Below are 25,205 nucleotides of genomic sequence, written 5' to 3'. Positions count from 1 at the left end.
TTTATTTGAAAAATCAAGCACTTGTAATTACCATTATCGTGATGCAAATTTCTCAACAGCTATTTTACAACGACCGCAATTTCATTAGAATAAAGAAAGAAGAAAGTTTGGTTAAGAGAAGAAGAGGAAACAGAAGAACTAAACACAAAAATCACACATTTACACCGTCGAAGGAAATACCAAACAAAGGACAAAAATAGAAGGGAAAAAAAAGTGTACACCTCGTTGATTCCCCTGGCAATGGACTCGGATACCCTTGTGGTGATCAACTGTTGGCACCCTCTTATCTAGTAAAAATACAAGATCTTGACTCTCTTCTCCCTGCTTCCAAGGTGAGAGCTGCAAATCAACATGCTTCATGCTCAAGAGATTTTATTACCCGAGGATGCCTTCAAAAACTCTGCATTAACCTCGGTCTCTAGACACAATAAACAAAGAGGAATAAAGGCCAAGTCCACAGGTTTTGCAAGAAACATATTCAAGTTTGTTCTTAAGTAGCCATTTGTATAGAAGATTAGAAGAGAAACAGGAGAGAGTTATAGAAGATTACCTGTAGAAAAAAAAGCTCAACGCCCCAACCACAGACCACATTTGGCCGCAGAATAAATATTAAACCAATCAATGAACAAGTTACTCCGAGGGGTTTCCTGTACATCTTGTGCTTTGGTAGTCACATTTCTACTGATAAGACTCTACCTTAAACCTTAAATTTTACTGCTCCCATGGATTCCATAGACATAAGCCCACATTATCAGTTATGCCCATGTACAATTTTTAAGGGACTTTTGATAGATATGACAATCTGGCTCACAATCCACAATCCACAGGTATCAGAGGCTGATTACAGAATCGAAATGACAGTAAATACTGCCAAAAGAATTAGAACCAGCATCCCAAACTTCAAATATGAATCCTTGCATGATGCATCAGATTCCAAACCATTCTATAGAACCACCCTTCTGCATGCCTTTTTCATTGGGATACTGAGGTCTGAAACATCATAGGCATCACATTTGCATGTCATGTCAAGTAACTTTGTAATGCAGGTATTTTTCTGTTTCTTTCCCAGTCAAACAGATCCTATTTCAACATAACCTGTTCCATCAGATTTATAATCCAGTTCCAAGGTCATTTGACAACTGAAGTATGCCACGCATCTGGAGGTACGGATTTTCCAGCAGCTTTTCATTGTTGCTCTGGATAGCATAAGAAAATTATGTTAGTTACATTTAATAGCGGCCTATTTACTGTATCTATTAAATCGCACTAGTAAGCTGATACTACAAAACAATGATTAGCAGAACCAAATGTCCATTTCATGTACTAGTAGTCTGTTGATAACCTTAAATCACACAAGGTACACAAGATTGAAGAAAAGTATTCTGAGATTTGTTGGTCCTGGTTTCTTGTGTTTTCCCCGTGGTGATCCATATTGGATGTAGGGTTTCTCATTTACCTTTAATTATGACCACTAAAATCTTCTTGATTGTTAATGATAAAAAATAAGGTATATCTAATTGGAGTTTTCTGAAGCAGTACCCATGCAAGGGTATTAGAATAAGCTATCCACTCTTTTGTAGTAAGAAAAAGAAACATCAGGAAAATGGTCAACATGAAAATGCCAGGCAGAAAGGTAATGATGAGTGAGGATTTTGACCAGGGAAACCAGTTTTGAAGCTTTTCTTTTCAACAGGTTTAAGGGTTCATGAAATGGTAGCTCCTGCTCTGGTTTATGCGCATGTAGTGACAAAAGGAACTTTTTTTTGACAAGTCAAAAGAAACTGGGTTTTGTTTGCTCAAAAAGCAAAATAAAACAGAAATTATGCAAATACTCCCACCACTAACTGGAGGAGTAGAGATGACAAATTGAAACTTTATCTCCTAATAGCTTCTTATTTCAATAAAAGTGAGTGAGCCAGATCCCACCTGTTGTGCTTTAAGAACAAGACTCTGAAGCATACGCTGGTAGTTTTCAGGTTCTTCTGTCATCATTCTCTGCAACATTACCATCATGAGTAAGTTCACAAAATGAAGACAACTAAATAAACAACTAGGGGTTAGAAGAGCATACCTTCAAAAGAAAGGCTGAAGAATAATATGCCACTCTTGAATCTGTGTCATCTAAAAGTTCCCTGCCAAACAAAAGAATGCTGATGTTGGAAATATCCTAAGAGAGGCAAATTTACTTATGGGAATCAAGGAAATCCTCTGGCAGTGGAAGAAATGTCTTTGGGGTGGTAACCTGGAGCCAGTGGAAGATTTTGTCAATTGCTGGAATCTCAGTGGGCTAAGTAGGGAAGGAAAGATTGTGGAGGATTGCACATTTTGCTGTTTTTTTTGGACTTCATGGACATACACTATAACAACAAATGATACAAAATAGGACCTTTTAAGGAAACCTTATGATGCTTTTCTTTTGACAAAAGTTTGCTTTTTGTAAAGTCTGTCAATTAAGACTGAAAGGTTGTGAGAGATCCCCGAGAGGTATTGCAAGAACTGCTCCAAAAAAAAAAAGGAAATCCAGGTCTACCTGAAGAACTGCTCCCCTCCAACTTCTTGAAAAGCAGCAGGATCTGCAGTGCATTTCCCAATCAGGAGTAAGAGAAGAGCTGCCCTGATGTCTGATGTGGCACCAGGCACATTTCCTCTTCCTTTGCTACCAACTGCAATACCAAGGGCAATATCATCTGTGGCTGCACCAGCAAGTTGAATCAGCGGCCAGTAGAACAATGCCGTAGGAACACGAGCTACTAGTTGCATAGGAACAATAGCCTGCCCTCGCAGAAGCAGTGCTGCCATAGATGCAGTATCATAACTTATAGGACAACTGTCATTGAGGCCGGTTCTGCTATGAACTTCTGGAAACTCATCTCTCAAGCAATTCTTTTCAGGGTGAAGGACATGTGGATCTGTATCCCGCTTCCCATTTTCATCTGAATGTCCAAAATCTTTACTAAGTTGTGAGAGATCCCCGAGAGGTATTGCAGTTGCAGGGAGAAGTCTCAGGCATAATTGGGAAAATAGCATGTCACACATCTGTTTGAAGCAAATTACCAACAAAGATGGTAAGAAGCAGAAATAGAAATCAGTGTTGCATGGACTCTACTAAATGGATGAAATGTTTGTGTTGGACATACATCGGAATCTGACACTTCATGGATTCTTAAGGACACTTCTACGTAACATTTCCTATTTCCACCTAGTTTGTTTGACATAATAAACAGCTAATGTACAAGATGAGTACCATTTTTCATCTAAAACGCCACTTGGTAAGGAGCAACATCTTAGATCCCTTTTGCAGGTATATAATGTTAAAATTCAAAAAAATATCAATAATATTTCATTTTTCATAGACATGTCTGTTAGTCCATGTTTTCTCATCTTGCAGTCTCACTCTTGGACATGTGTTGGCTCCAACTTCTGTGACCATGTCCAGGCAACACCAGGAAATAGTAAACATGATAATAATGACAGGGAAAAGTTTCATAACTCATGCAGCTTGAAGTAAAAGTTCTAGGGAAAATAAAAGGAAACAGGCTACAATCTACCAACAGCAAACACAAACTTACTATCTTCTTTGACAAAAAATTACTAATCAAATGACTTTCACCATCCAACTAATGGCTTCTCTTCTGAATCATTTTTCATAAATAAGAAAATATCATAGGACATTCTGCTCACTTTACTTTCTGATGTGAAAGATCTCCCAGATCCATTAGTACAACCTAGAACTTGAAGCAGTAGAGAAATTGTGGTCTCAAGAGATGATGCAATTATGTCCATCCATCTCTCTGAAAATTCAGTGACACATCTTGTGGAAGATTTATCCTGTCCTATTGTGAGGGTACACAAGAAATGTTAACTCATCTATTATGGACTGGACAATGGCCTTAAAGTTCAGGGGCCCCCCATACATTGTCCTGTCTAGTTACCCCACTTCTTGCATGACAGTCAAAGTATTAGCTGAATGTGGAAAACAAATCAGTGGAGACTATCCTATATCAACAAATAGAACTGCCAATTCTATTCCTTTTATCCCACGAGGAAAATGTAACTATAACTTCTCAAAAATGTCATGTAATCACATTCTTGAGAAGGGGGAAAATCTGTAATTAAAAGCAAAAAAAAAACACCTTTTTTTTTTGGGTGGGGGGGGGGGGGGTACCCATAAAAAACTCTAGTCTAGTTTTAAAAAATGGGATGTGCCCAAACTACCACCCCTTTTCTTGATAACAGTAACAATATACATGAAATTATTTTCAGATTTTTTAATGGTCTTACTGTTTTCAAATGGTACATAATAATCAAAATAGAGAAAGGTCACCAAGCCAATAGCAAATTGGAATAATGCAGTCATCGGAAATTGGAAGGATACCTTCAGAATATTGATTCGATCTGTTTCATTCATTTGAGCTACCAAGGACAAACCACTGCTCATTATATCTATCACTGCGTTTGCTTTTTCCAGACGACTGTCACTCTGATCAAACCTCAGAATTTCACCACTGCCTGAATGTTGAAGCTCTTTCTCATCTAACAAAAGTTTGCACCGCATAAGAAGCTTTTCAAGGACAAAAAGGAAGCCCCATCTGATGAAGTTGTGCTTTGATTTCAGAAGTCTACACATAACCCATGTTGATAAAGGAACTTCAGAACCAACTGAAGAATCATGACTACCGGCAAGCCCAATTTGTTGTTGCAAATTCTTGATATTTGACCATATGCTTGTATTCCTTTCCTCACTAATTTCTGCAAGAAGCAATTCGACTAACCAAATATATCCATTCTGTCGATAAGTAGATCTTTCCGGGTGAAGAAGAGAATGTAGCGTTGCCCATGAGAGTTTAATTTTCATGGTAACATCACTTTCTAAAACTCCATTGTCCATACTTTCCAAAGATTTGTAAGATTTTGTTATCCACACCATATGTGAGAATTCTTCATCTAAACGGGAAAATGAACTTATAATAGTATCCAATTTGCTTGTAATCTTCTCCAAGAGCTACAAATACAAAATGCACTTCAGAGGCCAGAAAATTTTAAGAGAGACAAGTAAAAGAAAAAGAAAGAGAATTTCCTCAAAAGAATATCTAGCTAGTTTAAAGCATGGAACTGCATGCCTAATAAAAATTGACATCACGGATACTGCAACTAAACAACTTGATCAACAGATAATAGAACACAACTTTCAGATGACAAGAGGAACACAACAAAAAACTTGTAAGAAGACCAATTAAAGTGGAGGGTTTCTGTAAACAAGGATCTAAGACTGTTCAATAAAACAATATTGAGCATGTCTCCCATATCTTGGGAAACAAATCGGTATTTCCTTTGCCAATTTGGGTTTAAGTAGATAAAATAAACTTGTTAACTAAAGGGCCCTCCAGATGGCAAGACACATCAAGAAAAAAGCTAAAAGTAGATAATACTAGTGGAGAAAATCTCTCTCGCCCCCTCCCGAGCAGCCGGCCCAAAGTCACATGCAGACAGACAGTTCAAGTTCATAACCTCTTTGTTATTATCAAAATAAAACATGGTAAAAGGATAGGTGACAAAGTATGATAGGAACATATTTTAGGAAAGCAGCAAGTTTTATGCTTCCACAGATCTTGGCTACGGGATTTTCTAGGCACCACCTAATCCACTAATGGTGAACTAAGGAGCTCTTCATCATGTGCCAATTTGCTCATCAGCTCTCTTGCTCCTGTAGCATGGCATTGCCAAATTGGGAAATCCAAGGCACATCAGGTCAGTGTGTGGGTGTGGGTTGGTGAGGGGCTAGACTATTAATATTGCACATATCCTATGATTGGTGATGCCATACATTACAAGACTTTTGCATCCTTAGAAAATGAATTAGAAACTGTAGATGTGCTGACTTGGATTGGCAAGGACTTTGTCCACAGATCAGGTGGATAGTGAATTCCGTTGTAAATTAAAGGTCATGGTGGTTATTATTAGAACATCAATGTCATATTCCCCATGCCTTGAAACTCCCTATTGTTTATATTTCACCCAGAAAAAAATACATCTATGTGATACATTACCATATTTAGTCGTTCATTGTTCGGATATCTAGACAAAGCTGCAACAACTGATCTTCTCAATATCTCACCAATTCCTTCTACCCCATGTTTAACAGCAATATAAAAGGCTTCAGGTGCATCTGCAAGAGTAAGCATTGTAGCAAGGGGTTGAATCTCATCAAAGGAGTACTCAGAAACTCCAGAAGATAAGCACGCCTCATTTATTTGGTATAGAACATAGTCAACCAGAACAAGAAATAGATTTCTCTTTTCTTCTCTTGAATTTGCCCGGGAATACTGCACAAGAAAGAAAAAAAAATGGTATAATATAAACACTTGGTTCTAGATGAACCACAATAAAAATCACAACTTAAAAGTAGAACCAGACGAATGACAGTAGGAGTTTCAGGTCCAATTCCCACATTTTCCATCAGTACTTGCATGATAAAAGGCTTTGATAAATGAAACTCCAGAAAGAAAATTAGAATACCTCCAAAACTACATAAAGGAGAATTTTCCTTGTGGTTCACCATTTTCTTTTTCATAACATGCATTGCTTGTATTAATGTACATAAGACAACAGGAGAGTGATGTAAGATACAAAACAGGACATATTCAAGTTCATACAAATATTATAAAACACGCAACACGCAACAATGATACTTATTTCCACATTTGGGTTCCAAAATCCAAGCATCATTTGCTTTGGAATATTTCTATTGGTAGGAAACAGTCAAAAATAATTTTCTTCTGGAAATTCATGCAAATAATGTACAAGGTTCAGAACTCCATAATCCATACACAGGAAGTTGCTTAAGTGCATTACTGCACTGTAAGTTGAAGCCTCATGTATAATTATGAGATTAAAGCTATTTAGGAGTTTTTAGATCAAGCAAATTGAAGGTGTGAGATAACCTATTTTCTCCCCAACTCCAAAACCTTTGAAAGGGCTTCAATCATCTGCTCTCCTCCAGAAAGGAAAAAACTACTTAGGATCTCCATGACTAAAATGAGAGGTATCCTTGTCTCAAGCCCCTCTTTGGCAAAGAGTCATCCACTGACTTTGCTGACCTGTGAATCTAGCTAATGAGGTATTTAGCCTAGATTTCTGTAATTTTGCCTCTCCAATGGCATTGAAAGGAGCCAAAGTGTAGAGAGCTCCTCATCATCCACCCTATCATTACTTGGAGTTCTCTTCAACTTCCAGGTTTGCAAATTCCTTAGTGATTGCGAGGTTTAGTCTATGAAGCTGAAACCCTAGTTCAATCAATTCCTTAATCTTTACTTGTAATAAATAAACATAATTTCACATGAACCTAATAGTGACATGGATCAGGGTGTTTGACTCAAAACAATATGCAAAACATGGATCAGGAAGATTTTTCAGGCTTGGACCTAGCAGGAAGTTAAAGAAGACAGGAGGACTGAAGACCTAGCAAGAGGAGCAAAGATATTCTGATTCAATCCACGGGGGAAGCTGGCATTTAGGCTTAGAATGGTGTCCAGGTGTCTAGGCTGGGGAGGGTCCAAAGCTGTACTTGGGAGGGCTTAAAAAGTTTTTGTGTGATCACTGGAGTTTTTTCCTTTTGATTTGGGATGCTATGGGTAATTGCTTTGGGGGGTTTATTTTTCAATGCTGAAGTTGGGGGCCTTTATTTGCTCTGCTGGGAATGTAAGGGATTTTGTAATTGGGTCCTCATTGTACTCTTTGATATTTGTAGGTGGCCTTGTTTATAATTTGTTCTTTTCTTTCTTCGATAAAAAGGATAGGTCCATATCCAGTACACCCCCTCCCAAGAACACTCCCCCCCCCCCGACCCCTATAGCTGAGACCAATATTGGGTAATGGCCTTTATTAGTAGCCATATGGCCTGACCACCTACAAGAAAAAACAAACATTTTAACATCATTCCATTAGAAATAACCAAATTCTGATTACATTTCTTTTCATATAATGAGGTTTCCTAAACACTAGTGATTAGCTATCTTGAAGCAACTGAATAATATCCTAATCTGTACATAATCAAAAAATTTGGCCAGCTACCTAGCTTTACAAACATGTAAAGGCATTTCCCATGAAAATAATTCCAACATTATCCTATCATCTTATGTGTCCACTTAATAAGAGTTAAAAGCAAAACTTGAGACTAGAATAAAATAAAATCAAGACAAGTCCTAACCAAATCTAGTTGGAACTGGTATGTTTGATGAATTGTACAACCAGCCCATGTAATAAATCTTTTCCAATTCTCTATGGCTCTTCAAAAAGTAAAATAAATTAGCCCTGCTGAGCCAAAGGCAGAAAAATATGGAGTAGGCTGTGGACCCTTACAAATGTCTCATGGAACTTTGTGGAGGTATGTGGAAACTGGAAAAGGGTTGGTAGCTTCTGCGCCTCTGAGCCCCTAAAGAAAAGATTATCCTTATTTTGATTGTTAATTTATTTCAAGATGATGAACAAGAGGTTGTAGACACCCTAAAAAAGCCAGTAGCTCAACAAGAGTTGTCATTGAATGACTTATAGCATTTCAGCAGAGATGGTATGCAAGTATAAACATAAGTAAACTTTATTACCATAAACTTGCAATAAAATTTTTTGCTATATCCAAATCTCCTAATTTAACTACCAAATACAAATTTTAACTTTGAGTGAAACAAAGGTGACTCCTTGCAGATTTCCTGTGCGGTAGATGGGTTCAGATAATTCTGCATACAAACGCAATAAATGGTACATACCTCAAGGCAAATAAATTCAATTCCTCCAAGTAGATCAACCTGTTCAACAAGAAATATAGGAGGATTTGAAATAGATTTTGCAAAGCCATCAGGAATTTGATAGAACATGTTTGTTAATATGCAAATAAGTTTGCAATGAACTACTTCTGCCCAAGAGTGCTCTCTGCTAATCTCCAAAAGCATCTTAACAACCTGCAAATAATGCAAAAAGAAAAAGGCATCAAACTTCAAAGGATAGATAATACAGAAAAGCGAGATAAGTAGAACAGGAAGATCTAGAAAGATAATAGGATCATAATCTGTTGAAAGGAGGATAGATGAAGATTGGCAGATCTATAGACAGAGCCTGGATCTTTTGTAACAACTCACAAAGTCACAAATAATAGACAAGCCATGCAAAAGCTGATACTTTGCACCAGATAGTACATTACATGGAGAAAAACTAAGCACTAAGTTGTACAATATTGGCAATGGCATTATTATATAGGACCTACCACACCTATTTGCCTATTACTTATGTTGATTCCGGTGTTATTAGTCTTGACCAGACCGGACCAGAAAGTCTGACCATCAGACTCAGGAGGTGGTGTGCAATCTGGTTTTTAAATTTTGGTTTTTAATCTTTTCCGAAAACATTCAACCTATTATCAACCCAAATTAGCCATTGAAAACAGTCTGGATTTTAGCAAGGTTGCATACTTGACCAATATGCCAAAAGCCTTAAGACTGTTGGAACATGTCAAGCCAAGCCTATTAACATTTAGAACCATAACATACCATCACGCTCCCATAGATGACATCTTGGAAGCTCTCACTCTAGCAGATAGGTGAGATTTTAAAATTTCAGTTTACAGTTTCAGTCCAGTTTTCTGAATTTCAGAAGTCAGACCAGATTATAACATTTAAATATATTACACAACTCTTTTTTAAGTAAATCTAATAAGATTTGAGACTCAATTAACAGTTCAACTTAGTGGCACTTGTTAACATTTCAATATAATATTTGAATTATATTTGTTATTTATGCAGGTATGAATGTTATTTGGGATTTCTAATTGGGTCAATCCCAATAGAATGCCCCAAGCCATATTAGAAACCAGATTAGACCATAATAAAACAGTCTGGTCTCTATGCTACAACAGTTTGGTCTGGTCTGAGAATTTCTCAGACTATAATTTTCTGGTTTGGTCTGAAATTTTCTCCAAACTAGACCATGAACACTCCTAGAGGCAGGTAGCCCTTTCCCTTTGGTGGCTTTCACGCTGCTCCAGGTAGCCCTTTCCATGACAGTTTCTTTTTTATGAATGAATTAGTAATTTTATTAAAGAGAAACAAAAGAGAGTACAATCATCCTTGGAGGAGGCACGAGATGGTACCTCCCCTTTACGGTGAGTACAGACCTAAGTCCTACAAAAAACAGGACAGAACTATAGATTAGCCCAAGAAACCCCTTGTTTTTCCAGAGAGTCTGCTAAAGCATTTGCTGATCTGCTAATCCACTGGAAGTTGACTGACATATTCCTTGTGAACCATTTTACTTTTTTCAGGAGATCTCTGTAGCCCCAAAAAACACTGATCGGATTCAGCAACCAACCCACTACCACCTTGAAGTCTTCAGCACCCCAAGTTGGTTAGCAATTTGTAGGCCTTGTACAACTGCAAGCATTTCATCCCTTGGTGAGTCTCCAACTCCCACAGGACCTGAGAATTAAGAGATAATGTTGCTGTCCTTGTCCCTCAAAACCCCTACAATGCACGAGGGCCCTGGGTTGCCTTGGCTGCTGCCATCAAAGTTCAGTTTTACAACCCCTTCTGGAGGAACTGTCCACCTTACTTGTGTCCTAATCCTCTTAGAGACTACAGATGCCACCATTACCCAGCCCCTCGGAATATCACCACAGGAATAAACCACAAACAAATCAGAAGTCTTTAGCCAAAAGATGGTCCTGGTTAATATACTCTCCTTAACTTCCTTAGGGCCCCTTTCCTTTCCTTAGAATATCCCGGCATTCCATTCTTCCCAAATAGTCCATACCGCAGCTGTTTTCCTCAATTCGTTGGCCACCAAAAAGTTGACAGATCAAAGAGCATTTTTACTTGCACCTGTGCCCAAATAAAGAGAAAGCCCAAGTCCAAATATTTGCAGCAAAGGAGCAAGATAGTAGCAAATGGTAACAATCCTCATTCTGCACTTTACACATTGTGCACCAGTTTGGGGAAAAACACATATAAGGTCTCTCTTTTGCAGGTTATCCAAAGTATTAATCTTACCATGATAAATCTCCCAACCAAAGGCAGGGGGGGACTTAAAAAGGAAGCACAAGTAAAAGAGCCATTTGACACCAAGGTCCAAATTCTTTTATTTGGGTTGAGGGTGTCCAAGCAAGCAGAATCCAACAATAATAAAAGCTCAGAGACACAAGCAGATCCCTCATCACTTAGGCCTCTACAAAACCTAAGATCCCAGACAGGGGGGTGAAAAAACCTTGAAACAAGCTCCTTCTTAAAGAGGGAGATAGAATAAAGGGAGGGAAAAGATTTTTTAAAGGTTGATTACCCACCCAAACATCTTCCCAAAAAATAACATACCTGAGCAAGCATCATACCTTACAAACTTGAAGAATTTAGGGAGAATGCTAGAAATTGCCTTCCAAGGAATAGTGAGTTGAGCCCGTTGAGATACTCCAACATCCCATCCAGTTTCAAAATAGTCATGGATACTAGTCACCACTTCATGCCAAAGCCTATCTCTTTTCACAGGCTACCTCCAGAGACACTTGCCTAAAAGAGCTTCATTTTTGTTAACTATGTTCCCTAGTCCTAATCCCCCTTCTTCCTTACAACGGCTAACTACCTCCCATCTGGTCAAGTGATCCTTTTTCTCTTCGCCTGGCTCCCATAAGAAGTCCCTCATCAGATTTTCTAACCTCTTATATACCCTAGAGGGTATCCTCAAAACAGATAGAAAGTAAATAGGGAGATTAGCGAGAGTAGCTTTGATTAAGGTGACTCTTTCCCTCCTAACGAGATGTAATTCTTTTTCTAAGCCAGTAACCTTGTTTCAAACTTTTCCACCATAGGGTCCTAGAAACGACTCTCCTTTGGGTTAGCACCTAGGAGAAGTCCTAACTCCTAAGTAGGTCAAGGGCCACTCAGAAATGGAACACTCTAAGCATGCAGCAATAAACTCCAGCTCCCTTTGAGTTGGAAGGACTCTCAAAGAATGATATTAGGTTCTTCAAATTCTGCACTCTCACCACTTCAAATCCTTCACGAAAAAAAAAATTATAATGTCATTTACAAACTAAAAGTGAGTAACGGAGATTTGGTTTCTTCCTATTCTCCAACCTCTTATTGATCCAGCCCTATCCCCTTCTGATAACAGCCTATTAAATACATCAGCGGTCAGTGTGAATAAGAAAGGGGAAAGCGGATCTCCTTGTCTTAAGCCCCTATAGGCTAGGAAGAAATCATTTACTCCCCCATTGACTAAAACTGAATAATGGCAAGAAGAGGCATCTATTTATCCATTTGTGCCATTTGTCTCCAAAACCACACTTCCGAAGCACCTCTAATAAAAAGCTCCAATCTACCAAATCATAGGCCTTTTTAAGATCCAATTAGCATACAAAACCTTGAGTTCTCAATCTTCTCATCAGTCATCTCCTCAACACACGCATTTGCTATTAAGATCTGATCAATTATTTGTCTTCCATAAATGAAAGCACCTTGAACTTGACTAATGAGAGAGGGAAACACATTTTTTATCCTCAAGGACAAAGACCTTAGCCAAGATTTTGTAGATACTTGTGAGTAGATTGATTGGTCTAAAATCTTTGGGATGTATGGCCTCTTTCATCTTTGGAACCAATGCTATGAAAGTTGCATTGATTCCACGACTAATGACAATTTTCTTCACTCTCTCTAAAGACCTCAAACAAATCATCTTTGATTTTCCAACAATCCTAAAAGAAAGCCATAAGTAAACACATCTGGCCCCGATGCTTTAGATCTATCCATAGTAAACACTAATTGCCGGATTTCCTCCTCAAAATTCCTTTCAACCAAACTTTGTCCTCTTCAGAGATGTTCAGCCACTCCAAACCAGCCAACTCCAATCCACTTCCTAGTGGCTTCCTTAGAATAGATTTGAAATGATTTACAAAGCAGTTCGCTATCTCCTCTCGATGAGTCCAATTCCAATCCATCCACTTCAAGTTTGACCACCAAAATTTTCCTCCTCCCATTGGCTAATTCATGGAAGAATTCAGTATTTCCATCACCTTCCTTAATCCATTTGTGTCTAGATTTTTTACACCAAAAAATTTCTTCACGCAAGAGGATCTCTTCTAACTCCTCTAGCCTCCATCTGAAGTCTCTTTCTTGTCCACTCATTGTTCTAAGGGATTCCTTCACATCTTAAATCTCTTCTAGCTCCTTCTTCAGCCCTTCCCATGGCAGTTTTCACTCTGCTAAAGTAGCCCTCTACATGATTCTAACTTGAGACATAGTGGTAGGCTCTGATACCATTTGTTATGTGCTTAACCAATGCGTGAAAAGCCATAAGACTGTTGGAATGCATCTAGCCAAGCCCTTTAACACTTAGGACTGTAACATAGCCTCTGTAGATGTTACGTGCCCCAATCCTCCTGCATTTAAGATTAAGTGGATACAATGACTGTAAATACTTGGTTTTAGCCCCATCCACTGCCATCAGAGCTCCTTGAGAAAGGTCACTTGAAGGGAACATCATCCTTGTCCAACACAATACAATCTGAAATTACCTACTTGGGTACTAGCCTTGATGTAGCAATTATTTGAATGGATTCACACAAGGATGCCATGACAAGGCCATTCAATGAATGGGTATACATATCATTGTATGCATTAAATTTATCACCTAAAATGATTTGGCCAAGGATGACATAGTGTTAAGGAGACAATTGAAAAAGGATTTGGGAGAGGTGTTATTGCGGGAAGAAATCAGTTGGAAACAAAGTCTAGACACAAGTGGATTAAGGAAGGCAATGGGTACACTAGATTTTTCCATGACTTGGCCAATGGGAGATGAAGAAAGAATTTTGTGACCAAGCTACAGATAGAAGAGGGGGTGACTACCAACCAGGATGACATAGCCAGAAAATTTGTGGACCACTTTAAATCGATCTATAGAAGACCTTTGAGTGAGAGAGCAGTCGTGGGAGGGCTGGAATGGCCAAGAATTAAGGATGGAATGGCAAGATGGTTGGAAAGGAATTTCGAGGAAGAAGAGATTAAGCAAGTTGTCTTTCTAATGGATAGATCCAAGGCTCCAGGTCCAGATGGCTTTACAATGGATTTTTAACAAGATTGTTGGGAGGTGCTAAAAGAGGATTTAGTTGAAGTCTTTAAGGAATTTGCAGACAATCATGTAATAAGCCCTGGAATCAATGCCACTTTTTTGGCCTTGATCCCTAAGAAGATTGATGCCAACCACCCCAAAGATTATAGGCATATTAGTCTGGTGAGAAGCATCTATAAAATTCTGGCTTAAGTGCTTTCTTTGAGGATCAAAACAGTTCTCCCTTTTATCACTAGCGAAACTCAGGGGGCTTTCATTCAAGGGCGACAAATAACAATCAAAATCAGATCCTAATTACGAATGAGTGTGTGGAGGAAATGAAAAGGTCTAGACAAAGAGGTTTTGTTTGTAAATTGGATCTTGAAAAGGCCTATGACTTGGTGGACTAGGAGTTTTTATTAGATGTGATGAGAAATTGTGGATTTGGGGACAAGTGGTGTAGCTGGATATTTGGGTGTATCAATACCTGTCACTACTCTATTCTGGTAAATGGTATGGTGAGGGATTTTTTTCCAGCTTGCAGGGGTGTTAGGCAAGGGGATCCACTCTCACCCTTCCTTTTTACCTTAGTAGCTGATGTGATTAGTAGGATCATTACTAAGGCCGATAGAGAAGATGCCATTAGGGGTTGGAGAATAGGGAGACACCAAATCCCAGTCACCGACCTTTAGTTTGTAGATGACCTAAGGATCTTTTGTGAAGGAGGTTTGAGCGAGAAGGTAGCAAGCCTAAAGGAACTAATCAAAGGATTTGAAAGGGTTTCTAATCTGAAAATAAATTTGGAGAAGAGTTGCATAGCGGGTATAAACTTGGAGGCTGGGGAGATTGAGGTTATTGCGTAGTGCCTTGAGTGTTCCATCTCTTCTTGGCCTATGCCCTACTTGGGGCTTCAATTAGGACCAAATCCTAGGGAGAGTAGATTTTGGACCCCAGTGCTAGAAAAGTTTGAGAAGAGATTAGCTTCATGGAAGAAGAATTATATCTCTTTAGGAGGGAGAATCACCTTAATAAAAGCTACTTTGGCTAACTTACCTACTTACTTTCTGTTTGTTTTTAGGATACCAGCTAGGGAAGCTAGGAAGCTGGAGAAGTTGATGAGAGACTTCCTATGGAAGCTAGGACAAGAAAAAAAGGACCATTTGGTTAAATGGGAAATTGTTTATAGAAGTAAAGAAGAGGGGGGTTTGGGACTTGGGAGGGTGATTGAAAAAAAATCAAGCTCTGTTAGAGAAATGGTTGTGGCGATGGCCATTGGAAAGTGAGAGGTTGTGGCATGAGGTGGTGGGAAGCATTCATGGGAGTTCAGAGAATGGATGGGATGCTGGTGTATCAAGGCAGGCTAACCTAGCAGCACCTTGGGAGGCCATTCACAACACCCTTCCTCAATTTCTCAATTTTATCAGGTATGAAGTTTGTTTTTAGCAAGGTTGTTCGCTTTTGGGAGAATATCTGGGTAGGAAACACCCCTTTAAAGGGCCTTTTCCCTTCGTTATTTTCTGTTTTCTTTGTATAAAAAAGAGGTGGTCTCGAAATTTGTCTCACCATTGGGAACACCCTTGACTTCTAATTGGGATTTTGGGTTTCGTAGGGGACTAAGGGATGATGAAATTGAATCTCTCTCTGACTTGCTATGTTGCCTTAACCAGGTTTGCTTGGATCCCTCCAAGTCAGATAAAAGGGTGTGTGCTCCTAGACCCAAAGGAACCTTTACTTGTGCTTCTTATTTCAAGTCCATTTCTCAGCTTTCTGCTCAACAACACTTTCCGTCAAAGGAAATTTGGTGTAGGCCAGTTCCCCCAAAGATTATGGCATTTTGTTGGGAAGTATACTATGGGAAGGTAAACACTCTAGATAACCTACAAAAGAGAAGATCTTTCCTCTGTATTTCTCACAATTGGTGTATCCTCTACAGAGCTCACAAGGAGTATTGTTACCATCTATTAATATCTTGTCCTTTTTATGAAGACCTTTGGGCTTGGCTACTTTCGTTGTTTGGGAGTAGTTGGAGCCTACCAATAGAAGTTCGCATGATCTTTAACCATTCTACTTTCTCCTGGCCTACAAAAAGAGGGAGACTTATGTGGAGATGTGCTCGTGCTGCCCTGATTTGGACTCTTTGGGAAGAGAGGAACATTAGAATTTTTCAAGAAAAGGAAAGGAACAATCAAGAATTGAAAGACTGTGTGTTGCATAGGGCAATACTTTGGCTGAAGACTTTGGAAATCTTTCATCAATTCTCTTTTAATGACCTTTGGAGAAATTGGTCAGCAGTAGTGAGGTGTTCACCCTTAAAGGACAAGTTAATTACAAGCTGGTCTCTTCCATTTGAAGGCTCATTGAAGTTGAACTTTGATGGAAGTAGTATGGGTAATCCAGGATAATCCGAAATATGGGGTGTTTTGAGAAATGAGAATGGAGAGATTGTGTTGCTCTACTCGGGTCCCTTAGGAGTTGGAGACTTTATCAGGGCAGAGCTATTAGTCGTTGTACAAGGGATACATCATCTAATAATTGAAGGGGATTCCAAGGTGGTGGTGGGTTGGTTGAAAAATCCTGAAGATGCTATATGGTGCTACAAGAACGAAGTGAAGAAATTCAATTGGTTGACAAGGAATATGTTGGTCTCTTTACAGTGGGTGGGGAGATCAGCAAATACTTCGTCCGATGTGTTAGCCAAGCAAGGGGTAAATAGGGAAGAATTGTTTTGGGCTCAGCTGTGATTCCTGTACTTCTTTCCTAGTTTACTTGTAAGATTCAAGGAGGGGCTGCAGCCCGTGCCTCTCCCTGGGATGTTGTATGAATTCACAACTCTAAATCAGTTCTTGAATTAATAAAATTTACTATTACTCATCAAAAAAAAAATTATCACCTAAAATGTTTCTATTGCTTCTTGCGTGAATAATGAGTAGGTTTTGCCGATTTCCTCTTCTAGCCTTTGTTGATGATTCTCCACACTCATTTTTATCCCCTTTGTCCCCCAACCCTCCTACATTTGAGCTTAAGTGGATATATTGATTGGATAGACCTAGTTTTGAGGTTGCAACTGGGCATTATTTCAACACTTGAAGGCATTTAGTACCTCAACTCCACAACCCAACAGATTGGCTCCTTGGTTAGCCCCATTCAACTCCTTGAGGCCAGTTCAATCCATTGCCTCCCCTGTACCTGCCAGACATCCCCTAGCACTTTCCCGAGTACAAAAGGCTTCTCTAGAAACTTCCTTGGAAGTATTCAAGTATTCTTGCTGGTTTGAACTTGAAACTTTTCTTCAAGAGACGGTTACCTTGCTGCCACACCATTTCCTGAAGTGGACAGATCCAACTATCCTTGTTAGATATTGCCCCTCCACATGATCAGCTGAGCTCTGATCGGGTTGATTAGCCATAGACTGGTGGTCACCAATATGGCTCTTGCATTGTTCTAGATTCTTCCCCCACCATCCTCTAGGCCAGACTCATAGCTTCATCAAAGATGTAACTTAATCCTATTTCCTTCCTATAAACCCTATTATCTTTTTTTTTTTTTGAGTGAAAGTAAAGTATAGTTGTATTAATGTAAAGGTCCTTTGTACAATGAGAAGCTGTACAAAATAAGCCAGAATAACCTCAAACAAAAGGTCATCCTCAAAAAATTACAATCAGAAGTAACTTCTTTAAAGTCGGTAAGAATAGACAACCAATTTCTAACAAAACCTAAAGCCATATTGATGCCATCTGCTTGAGTAGACGATTAGAGATAAAAACCCCTGCTATTCCTTTCTGTCCATACTGCCCACATAATTGCTAAGGGAAATAGAAGACCAGCAAATCTTTCCTTTTTTAGTCATCCCTTGGATCTTCCAAGCCTCCAGGCAAGCTTTAACTGAGGCAGGCATACACCAACTTAACCTCAGACTACTTAAGAAGTGGTTCCAGATTTTCGAGACAACATTGCAATGTAAAAACAGATGGTTGATTGATTCTGTATTCACACCGCAGAAGCTGCACCTCAGATCACTACAGTTAAAACCTTTCTTCACCAACATCTCTTTGGAGAAACACTCCTCAAAAGCTACCACCCATATAAAAAACTTGACTTTTGAGGGTGCCACTGTCCCCCAAATAGCCCTATTATCCTTTTTCTAAGTTCACGATCATGACCTCATTGAGAATTCAGGTTGATCTCTACTTCTGCCAGAGTTGCCCTAAACTTATTCCAATTTGGTATACACAACAAACTGTCATCTCCAACACCTACAGGATTGGTGCCAAAGATTTGATGTTCTCAGACATGAGCAAGACACTTGGGAGAAATTGAATCTAGACAATTATACACAGAGGATCTCCTCTGAGAAATGCTTACCTATACCAGTATGCCACCTCTCCATCATACCACAATTCTCACCAATTCATAGTTCTATTCAAAGGTCAAGTCACCAATTTTGAGGAATCTGCCATACAGATCATTGATGGTTGAGTGTCGTCTCCCCCCACAGATGCACAGGGAGACCAAAAAGCCTAATCCTAATGGTTTTCGAAAACACATGGTTCTCCATGACACATCTGATCCCTTGATGCCATGTCACAATCCATAGTTTGCAACCCTTCACCATAATCCCTCGATAAAATTCTCTCAAGACTACCCGCCTCCTATTCCAACTGTAAATAGAACAAGATGAAACTGCTGGGTGGTATTTGAGCTTCCTAAGTGACCACAAACCCCCTAGCTTCTATAGCTATTGCTTGAGCTCCATGAAAGAAAAAGGAGGATACCAGTTGAATTTTCCAATTAGACATTTTAAAAAATGATGCTTCCTCATTGAGTTACCCTCTAAGGCTGTTTCTATGTAGGTTGTTAGGTTCCTGCTCTTCACACTGGAATCCCCTCCTTTCAGCCATTGGTCCAAGCCACCAACCTCCATATAATTCCAACCAAGTTTCTCTCTAGCATATAGCATCCACAATAAGGATGGACCCTTTGATTAGCTAGTCCAAGGAGCTTAAGACAAGGGGACCTTCTATCCCTATCTTATTTATTTGTATGACTGAAGCCCTTTTCAGACTTGTAGAGAGAGCTCATCTGCAAGGGCTGATGGAAGTTTTCAAAGTAGACAGTGGGGAAGTAGAGATACTCTTCTGCAATTTGCAGATGATACTTTTTTTCTGCAATGGTACTTGGGAGCAATTTTGGAACGTTAAGGCTATATTGAGATGGTTCAAGGTGGTAACTGGTTTGCATATTATCATTCTTAAGAGTAAAATAATGGCTGTTGGAGAAGTTGCAAATCTGAGCAGGCCTGGGCAAATGATTGGGGATGCAGAGTTGGTAAACTCCCAACCAAATACTCAGGTATGCCACTGGGGGATAATTGTACATCCAAAACCATTTGGGAGTCTATCATTGAAAAAGTTGATAAAAAGTTGGCCTCTTGGAAGACCAAATACTTATCGAAGGGGGTGAAATCCCTCTAATCAAAAGTGTTTGTCTTCTCTTCCTGTTTACTACATGTCTTGTTCCCAATCCTGGCAAGAATGGCTGCTGTGTTAGAAAAGAAGATGCGAGATTTTTTGTGGAGGGGGTGGAAGGGGGAAGCAAAATGTCATTTGGTGAATTGAAAGACAATTTGCAAATCCAGAACAATAGGGGGCCTAGGGATCAGACCATTAAAGGAAGTTAATACTGCCCTGTTAGAGAAGTAGATGTGGAGGTTTAATGAGCTACCGGAGAGTCTGTGGAGAAGATTAATTGTTTCCGAGTATGGATCCAGTAGCAGAGATCAGGAGACACAAGATGGAAGGTCCTTTATGGATGTTCAATATGGAAGGCAGTTCAAAGAATCAATCCTCAGTTTATGAAGGGTATCAAATATGAAGTGGGTAATGGACAAAGGGTTCTTTGTTTGGAAGGATCACTGGTGCGGTGATTGCCCCTAAAGGTCTTGTATCCTGATCTTTTTTGAGATTGTTGTGAATAAGAAAGCAATAGCAGCTGATTGTATGGAGAGGCAGAATGGGAGTTGTGTATGAAACGTTCAACTAAGGAGGAACCTAAATGACTGGGAGGTGACTTCCTTGATCAATTTGTTACAGATTTTGTATGACTCAAGGACGATTGGTGTTGAGGAAGACAAAAGGAAGTGGCTATTTGAGATATCAGGCAAATTGTGTGTTAAATCCTTTTTTTAACAGTTTGACAAGGGAGGGCATCTTTTTCTTCCCAAGTAATAGGATTTGGATAAGAAATGTACCATCCAAACTGGCTTTCTTAGTTTGGAGTTAAAATGTGTTTCACAGCTGATGTGATGGGATTCATAGGTGCTTGGTCTTTAAGATGGTTAAGCAAGGTACTTCAAAAAAATGAATTAGCCTAAGTTAAAATCTGAACCATTGGCTTTATTGCCCATGATATTACAAATCCTTGACAATTAATAGAAGTCCGTAAATATTATCAATTTTTTACCCTGTTCTTTTGGCTTGGACTACCATTATTTTTACTCAGACGTGGTTATTGAGACATTGACTTCATAAGACTAGAATAGATGATTGTTAAGCTGAATCAGAAGGTATTAAATTGTTTGTTAATGTATTATTATAAAGAAATGCATTTTACTTTAAGAAACTATCTTTTATAAAAGAAAGAAAACTGTTTTTATTGTCAATAGAAACGGTTGGTCCATATCAGAAATAGTTTTTTTCTGATCATAAACACCTAAGAAAGTGCACATGGCTTTGCCACATAACATCAAATTAATGAGAACTTATTCTTGATGGATATACAACTGAAAAATGTATTCATCAAAAAGATATATATAACTGAGAAACATTTCCTAATACACCAAATCAACCCAAATGGCTAAGTTTAGACTGTTTTGAAATGGCCTACAAAAGGTTACAAGTACTGACTTAAGGTCCATAACAACCTTGTTGAACCTGCACATGATCTCTTGCTAAAGAAATTGACACCTACTAGTAACACTAAAAAAATCAACTAAAAATCGAGAATTAGCAGTATTTACACTACTATCATAACCTGGACATAGACATTTTTTTTTATTTCCCTCAAACTAATAAGTGAACGTGGGATATGAAGCAGATGGTCTACTCATCATGGCCTCATACAGAGGGTAGCTCCGGTATAGACCCCAACAGAGCCTCTGGGACCCACATAAGAAATGCCTAAGTTCCTTAGAAGCTGTCCAGATTGCAGGAAATTCACTAGAAAGCACTTCTTTTTCTTCACCTGTATTATTATGATATGATAAAGTCCCAGCTAACTCCCATGTCACATCAGCAGAGTTTAATCATCTTCATTTTTATCAACAATGTTATTATTTCCAAATAAGAATATTAATAATTTATTACAATGTTATTAAGTTTGATAATTCTTCTAAGCCAATACCATATGGCCTACTAAGAAGTCAAACTCACTTCAGAAATATTAAATTCAATAAAACCAATCAAGGTTTCCAGAAGACAGTGTAAGTCATGGAAAATCACATGAATATCATCATTTGTTACATATCTTCCAATTGAACATAACTGGGCTGCAGTGTACATCAACAATAAAGGAAGAACTGTTAATTTCCATATATGGTGCTTATCCAGACAAACAATCCTCTACGAGAAACTTATTAAATCAAAGTAGAAGATATAAATTATTAATATGGAATGAGGATATTTTCTATAGTTTAATAAGAACAAGTTACTAATAAACAAAAAATGGGTATCACTCACCCTTATATCAAGACCTTCCAATCTGTTCCTCCAAATTTTGCCTCTATCACATACAAAGTAAAGCAAACAACTAAGAGCAGATGCCCAGACAGTCTCTTCCTTTTCTTCTATCTGTTAAAGTTAAAAGGCAAACTTCTAAGATGGTAAAAGAGGACCAGAAAACAATGAATACTCTTCTTTTATTGACTTGGATAAAAAATCAAAAGAATTATTAGTATAAATACGAGCAAACAAAATGTGGTGATATATTTTCTATGAATAACTGAACTTCTATTGAAAGAATGAATCAATAGAGTATGCACAAAAACAGAGACCCTTCAATTTAGGCTGGCATAGCCACCTAACCCCACCCTTTTGATTCCTTTAAAGAACACCTGATCTCTATTTATGCCCTGTCTTGCCAACACATCAGCCATGCTGTTGGCTGATCAGTGTACCCATACACATTCTATAATTCTGCTCCTCCCGAAGTCTTGTATTTCCTTCATCATGTTCCAGTTTTGCCAAAAGAGATTTGATTACTGCTATTTATCCAGCCTACAACTACTCTTGAGTCACCCTCCACTATCAGATCGTTGAGGTTTAAAGATCTTGCCACTTTTAGACTCTGTACTAAAGTTATCAGTTCTTCTGTTGTCGAATCATCATGGCCACTTATGTACTTCCAATGGTCTCCATTATGATCAGATGTTTTGTCTAAGCATTGCTGAATTAGATATCCAATACCATTCTCTAGTAAAATCTTCCGCTGAAAATTATTAAATAATTTGTGTTTTAACCCAAGGGACCACCTTAATGTTTGTTCTGTCAACAATGATACTTCTAGTTCTAGACATTTTCTTTTCCTAGGAAATCCTGCTATTTTATTCCTCCCAAATAGTCCATAATACAGCTACCTGTGTATCTCCATAATATTCTCCCTCTTCTCTTTGAACAAAATGTAGTGATATACCAACAACGCTCTCAGGTTTTTTTTTGAAAAACATAAGATTTTATTAATTATGAACAGAATATGCACATGAATATTCATACAACCCTTGGAGCAGTCTGTAGGTACACACTGGTCATCAGCCATCCTATCACCACTTTGAGGTCACCTTCAATGATTAGTTTGTTCAGATTCATATCTCTTGTCTGTAGATGCCTTGGCTAATAGCAAAAAATTCTGACCTTGTGTAATCCTCAATTCCAATTGGACCTGAAATCATTGCTTTAATATGACCATCATCCCTGAAAACTCCTTCCACTCCAGAGTCCAGATTCCATGAGATAGTTATAAGACCAGCCAATATGGAATGAAGTGTGGAAGTAGAAGGATCTGAAAGAGCAAGGGAGCAAGAGAAGACCAAAGGAAACACAGTCTGAAGTGGTAAAAAGTGATTTAGGCCAAGTTTGGGAGTGCTTGTATTAAAAATAAGTGCTTAAAAACATGTGCTTATTCAAATAAGCACTTATTTGCATTTGGCACCCAGCTTTTTTAAGTACTTATTTTAAAAAATAAGCATTTATTTCATAGAGAGCGTTTGGTGGTCAATTCTCCGATAAATACTTGAATAAGCACTTGTGACTCTTTTGTCCTTCATTTTCTTTCAAATTTTCAAAATATACCACAAGTTTTTCAAACTTATGTGAGTGGTGGGCAGATAAGCTGTCGATCCATTATCAGAAACTGCCTAGCCAAAACCAACCAAACGACCATTGGATTCCATCACTGGAATTGCTCTCTCCAACAGTTGTCCAATCACAAATCTCGATTTCTTGATAGTGGAGCCGTCTGTCGGAGGATCCCCATAAGAAAACTCTGGTTCGCAGAATACAGAGACTACAATGGAGCTGTGAGAGAGAACAATTCTGAGCTTGCTGATATCGAGTATCAACAGCTTCAAACCGGCCATCGGGGTTGAGGTTCGGGAATCTGTGGCACAAGATATTGCAGGAACTGAATAACTCCCTAAGGTGAATGAGATTAATGTGAGATGGATTGGTGGAGATGAAAATGGGAGGTCAAACTCTCCCTCTTCTGGATTTGCCCTGTCGATGCACATATTTGCAGAGTTGAACCAGTGCAAACGCCGCATAAAGATAATGCCATGAAATTGAAGCAAAGTAGCAAATCCCAGAGCCGAGAGGCCAGGAGAAGCAGGGAATTGAATTTTTTATTTGGATAATGTACAATAGGAGATTACAACTCCTGAGATTTCTGCCATTGTTGTAACATAGGAGATTATAACTCCTGAGGCAATAATCGGCCACCACCCACCTTGATGGAGAAGAGCAGTAATCAGCCAAGCTATCCTAGTTCTGCCACTGGTTGCAGAAGGCAAAGGAGAAGAAAGCCTCAATGTGTCAAACCCTATGTTTTTACCTTCAAAGGGCATAATTGGAAATTTCAAAAATAAACGGGGACAGTTTGGGTAGAGAAAATTCAAATAAGTGCTTAATGGTGTGGTCCCAGCCCAAAATAAGTGCTTATTCGATAGAAATCATGGCTCTTTCGAATAAGCACTTATTTTTAAGCACTCCCAAACTTGGCCTTAAAGACATATAATTTCATAGAAATCATGGCTCATGATTGATCCATGTAGACCTGAATAGTTTGATACAAGGCTGAGTTGAACAGTGTTAATTTGAGTTGAAATAATGACACAGAGACTGAGACACATGAAACAAGTTGATATTCATTCATAAAGAAAGAAATGAAACCTAGTAAGAATTGACCTTGCGATGTTACCCTTTAGCTTGTTCTAGTAAGGATACTAGAGCCATGCCTTGATAAAGTCTGTTTGGACTCTTCTGAACTAGATAAACAAATTTGGACACCCCGGCCAAAAGGGTCTTTTTTCTTGTGCTTATTTTTTCAAGTCCCTTGCTCAGTCCCCTTCAAACCAGTTCTTCCCCATTATGCCTATTCCGCCTAATGTTATGGCCTTCTGCTGGGAAGTGTATTATGGGAAAATAAACACCTTGGATTTTCTACAAAAGAGAAGACCTTTCCTTTTATCTCACCTCACCTAATTGGTGTTTTCTTTGCAAGTCTCATGGTGAGGACTGTTACCATTTATTAATATCTTGTTCCTTTACTGCATAGTTATGAGAGTGGCTCTTTTTGTTGTTTAGGTGCAGGTGGCATAGGCCAGCAGAAGTAAGCTAACTCTTTGATCCTTCTATTCCCTTGGCATCAAAAAAGAGGAAGAATTATGTGGAGGTGTGCATAAGCAACGCTGATTTGGACAGTGTGGGAAGAAAGGAATGCCAAAATCTTCCAAGAGGAGAGAAACCTACAAGAGGTGAATAAGTACATACTAAATAGGGTGATTTTGTGGCTAAAATCCCTGGATTTATTCCACCAATTCTCTTTTAATGATATTTGGAGGAATTGGTCAGCAGTGG

General features: G+C 38.7%; 1 protein-coding gene across 3 annotated transcripts in view; it reads right to left on the bottom strand.

Moving 5' to 3' along the window:
* The window catches only part of LOC148868124 (uncharacterized), a 66,576-nt gene continuing 41,371 nt past the window's right edge, over positions 1-25,205 (bottom strand). For all 3 annotated transcript variants that reach the window (XM_088973524.1, XM_088973525.1, XM_088973526.1), the window contains 9 exons: positions 21,816-21,926; positions 8,763-8,954; positions 6,048-6,323; positions 4,376-5,002; positions 2,531-3,036; positions 2,072-2,132; positions 1,927-1,995; positions 551-1,196; positions 1-418 (listed from right to left, as the gene is read on the bottom strand). In XM_088973524.1, coding sequence (XP_088829650.1) covers positions 1,110-1,196; positions 1,927-1,995; positions 2,072-2,132; positions 2,531-3,036; positions 4,376-5,002; positions 6,048-6,323; positions 8,763-8,954; positions 21,816-21,926 — 1,929 coding nt within the window. In that variant the 3' untranslated portion in view covers positions 1-418; positions 551-1,109. The remainder of the gene's footprint in view (positions 419-550; positions 1,197-1,926; positions 1,996-2,071; positions 2,133-2,530; positions 3,037-4,375; positions 5,003-6,047; positions 6,324-8,762; positions 8,955-21,815; positions 21,927-25,205) is intronic.

Source organism: Nelumbo lutea, chromosome 2 (assembly GCF_056320005.1).
Source record: "Nelumbo lutea isolate HS-2025 chromosome 2, American lotus-T2T, whole genome shotgun sequence".
NCBI classification, from domain to species: Eukaryota; Viridiplantae; Streptophyta; class Magnoliopsida; order Proteales; family Nelumbonaceae; genus Nelumbo; species Nelumbo lutea.
The sequence above is the reverse complement of the archived record's forward strand: the minus strand, read 5'-3'. Positions and strand labels throughout refer to the sequence as shown.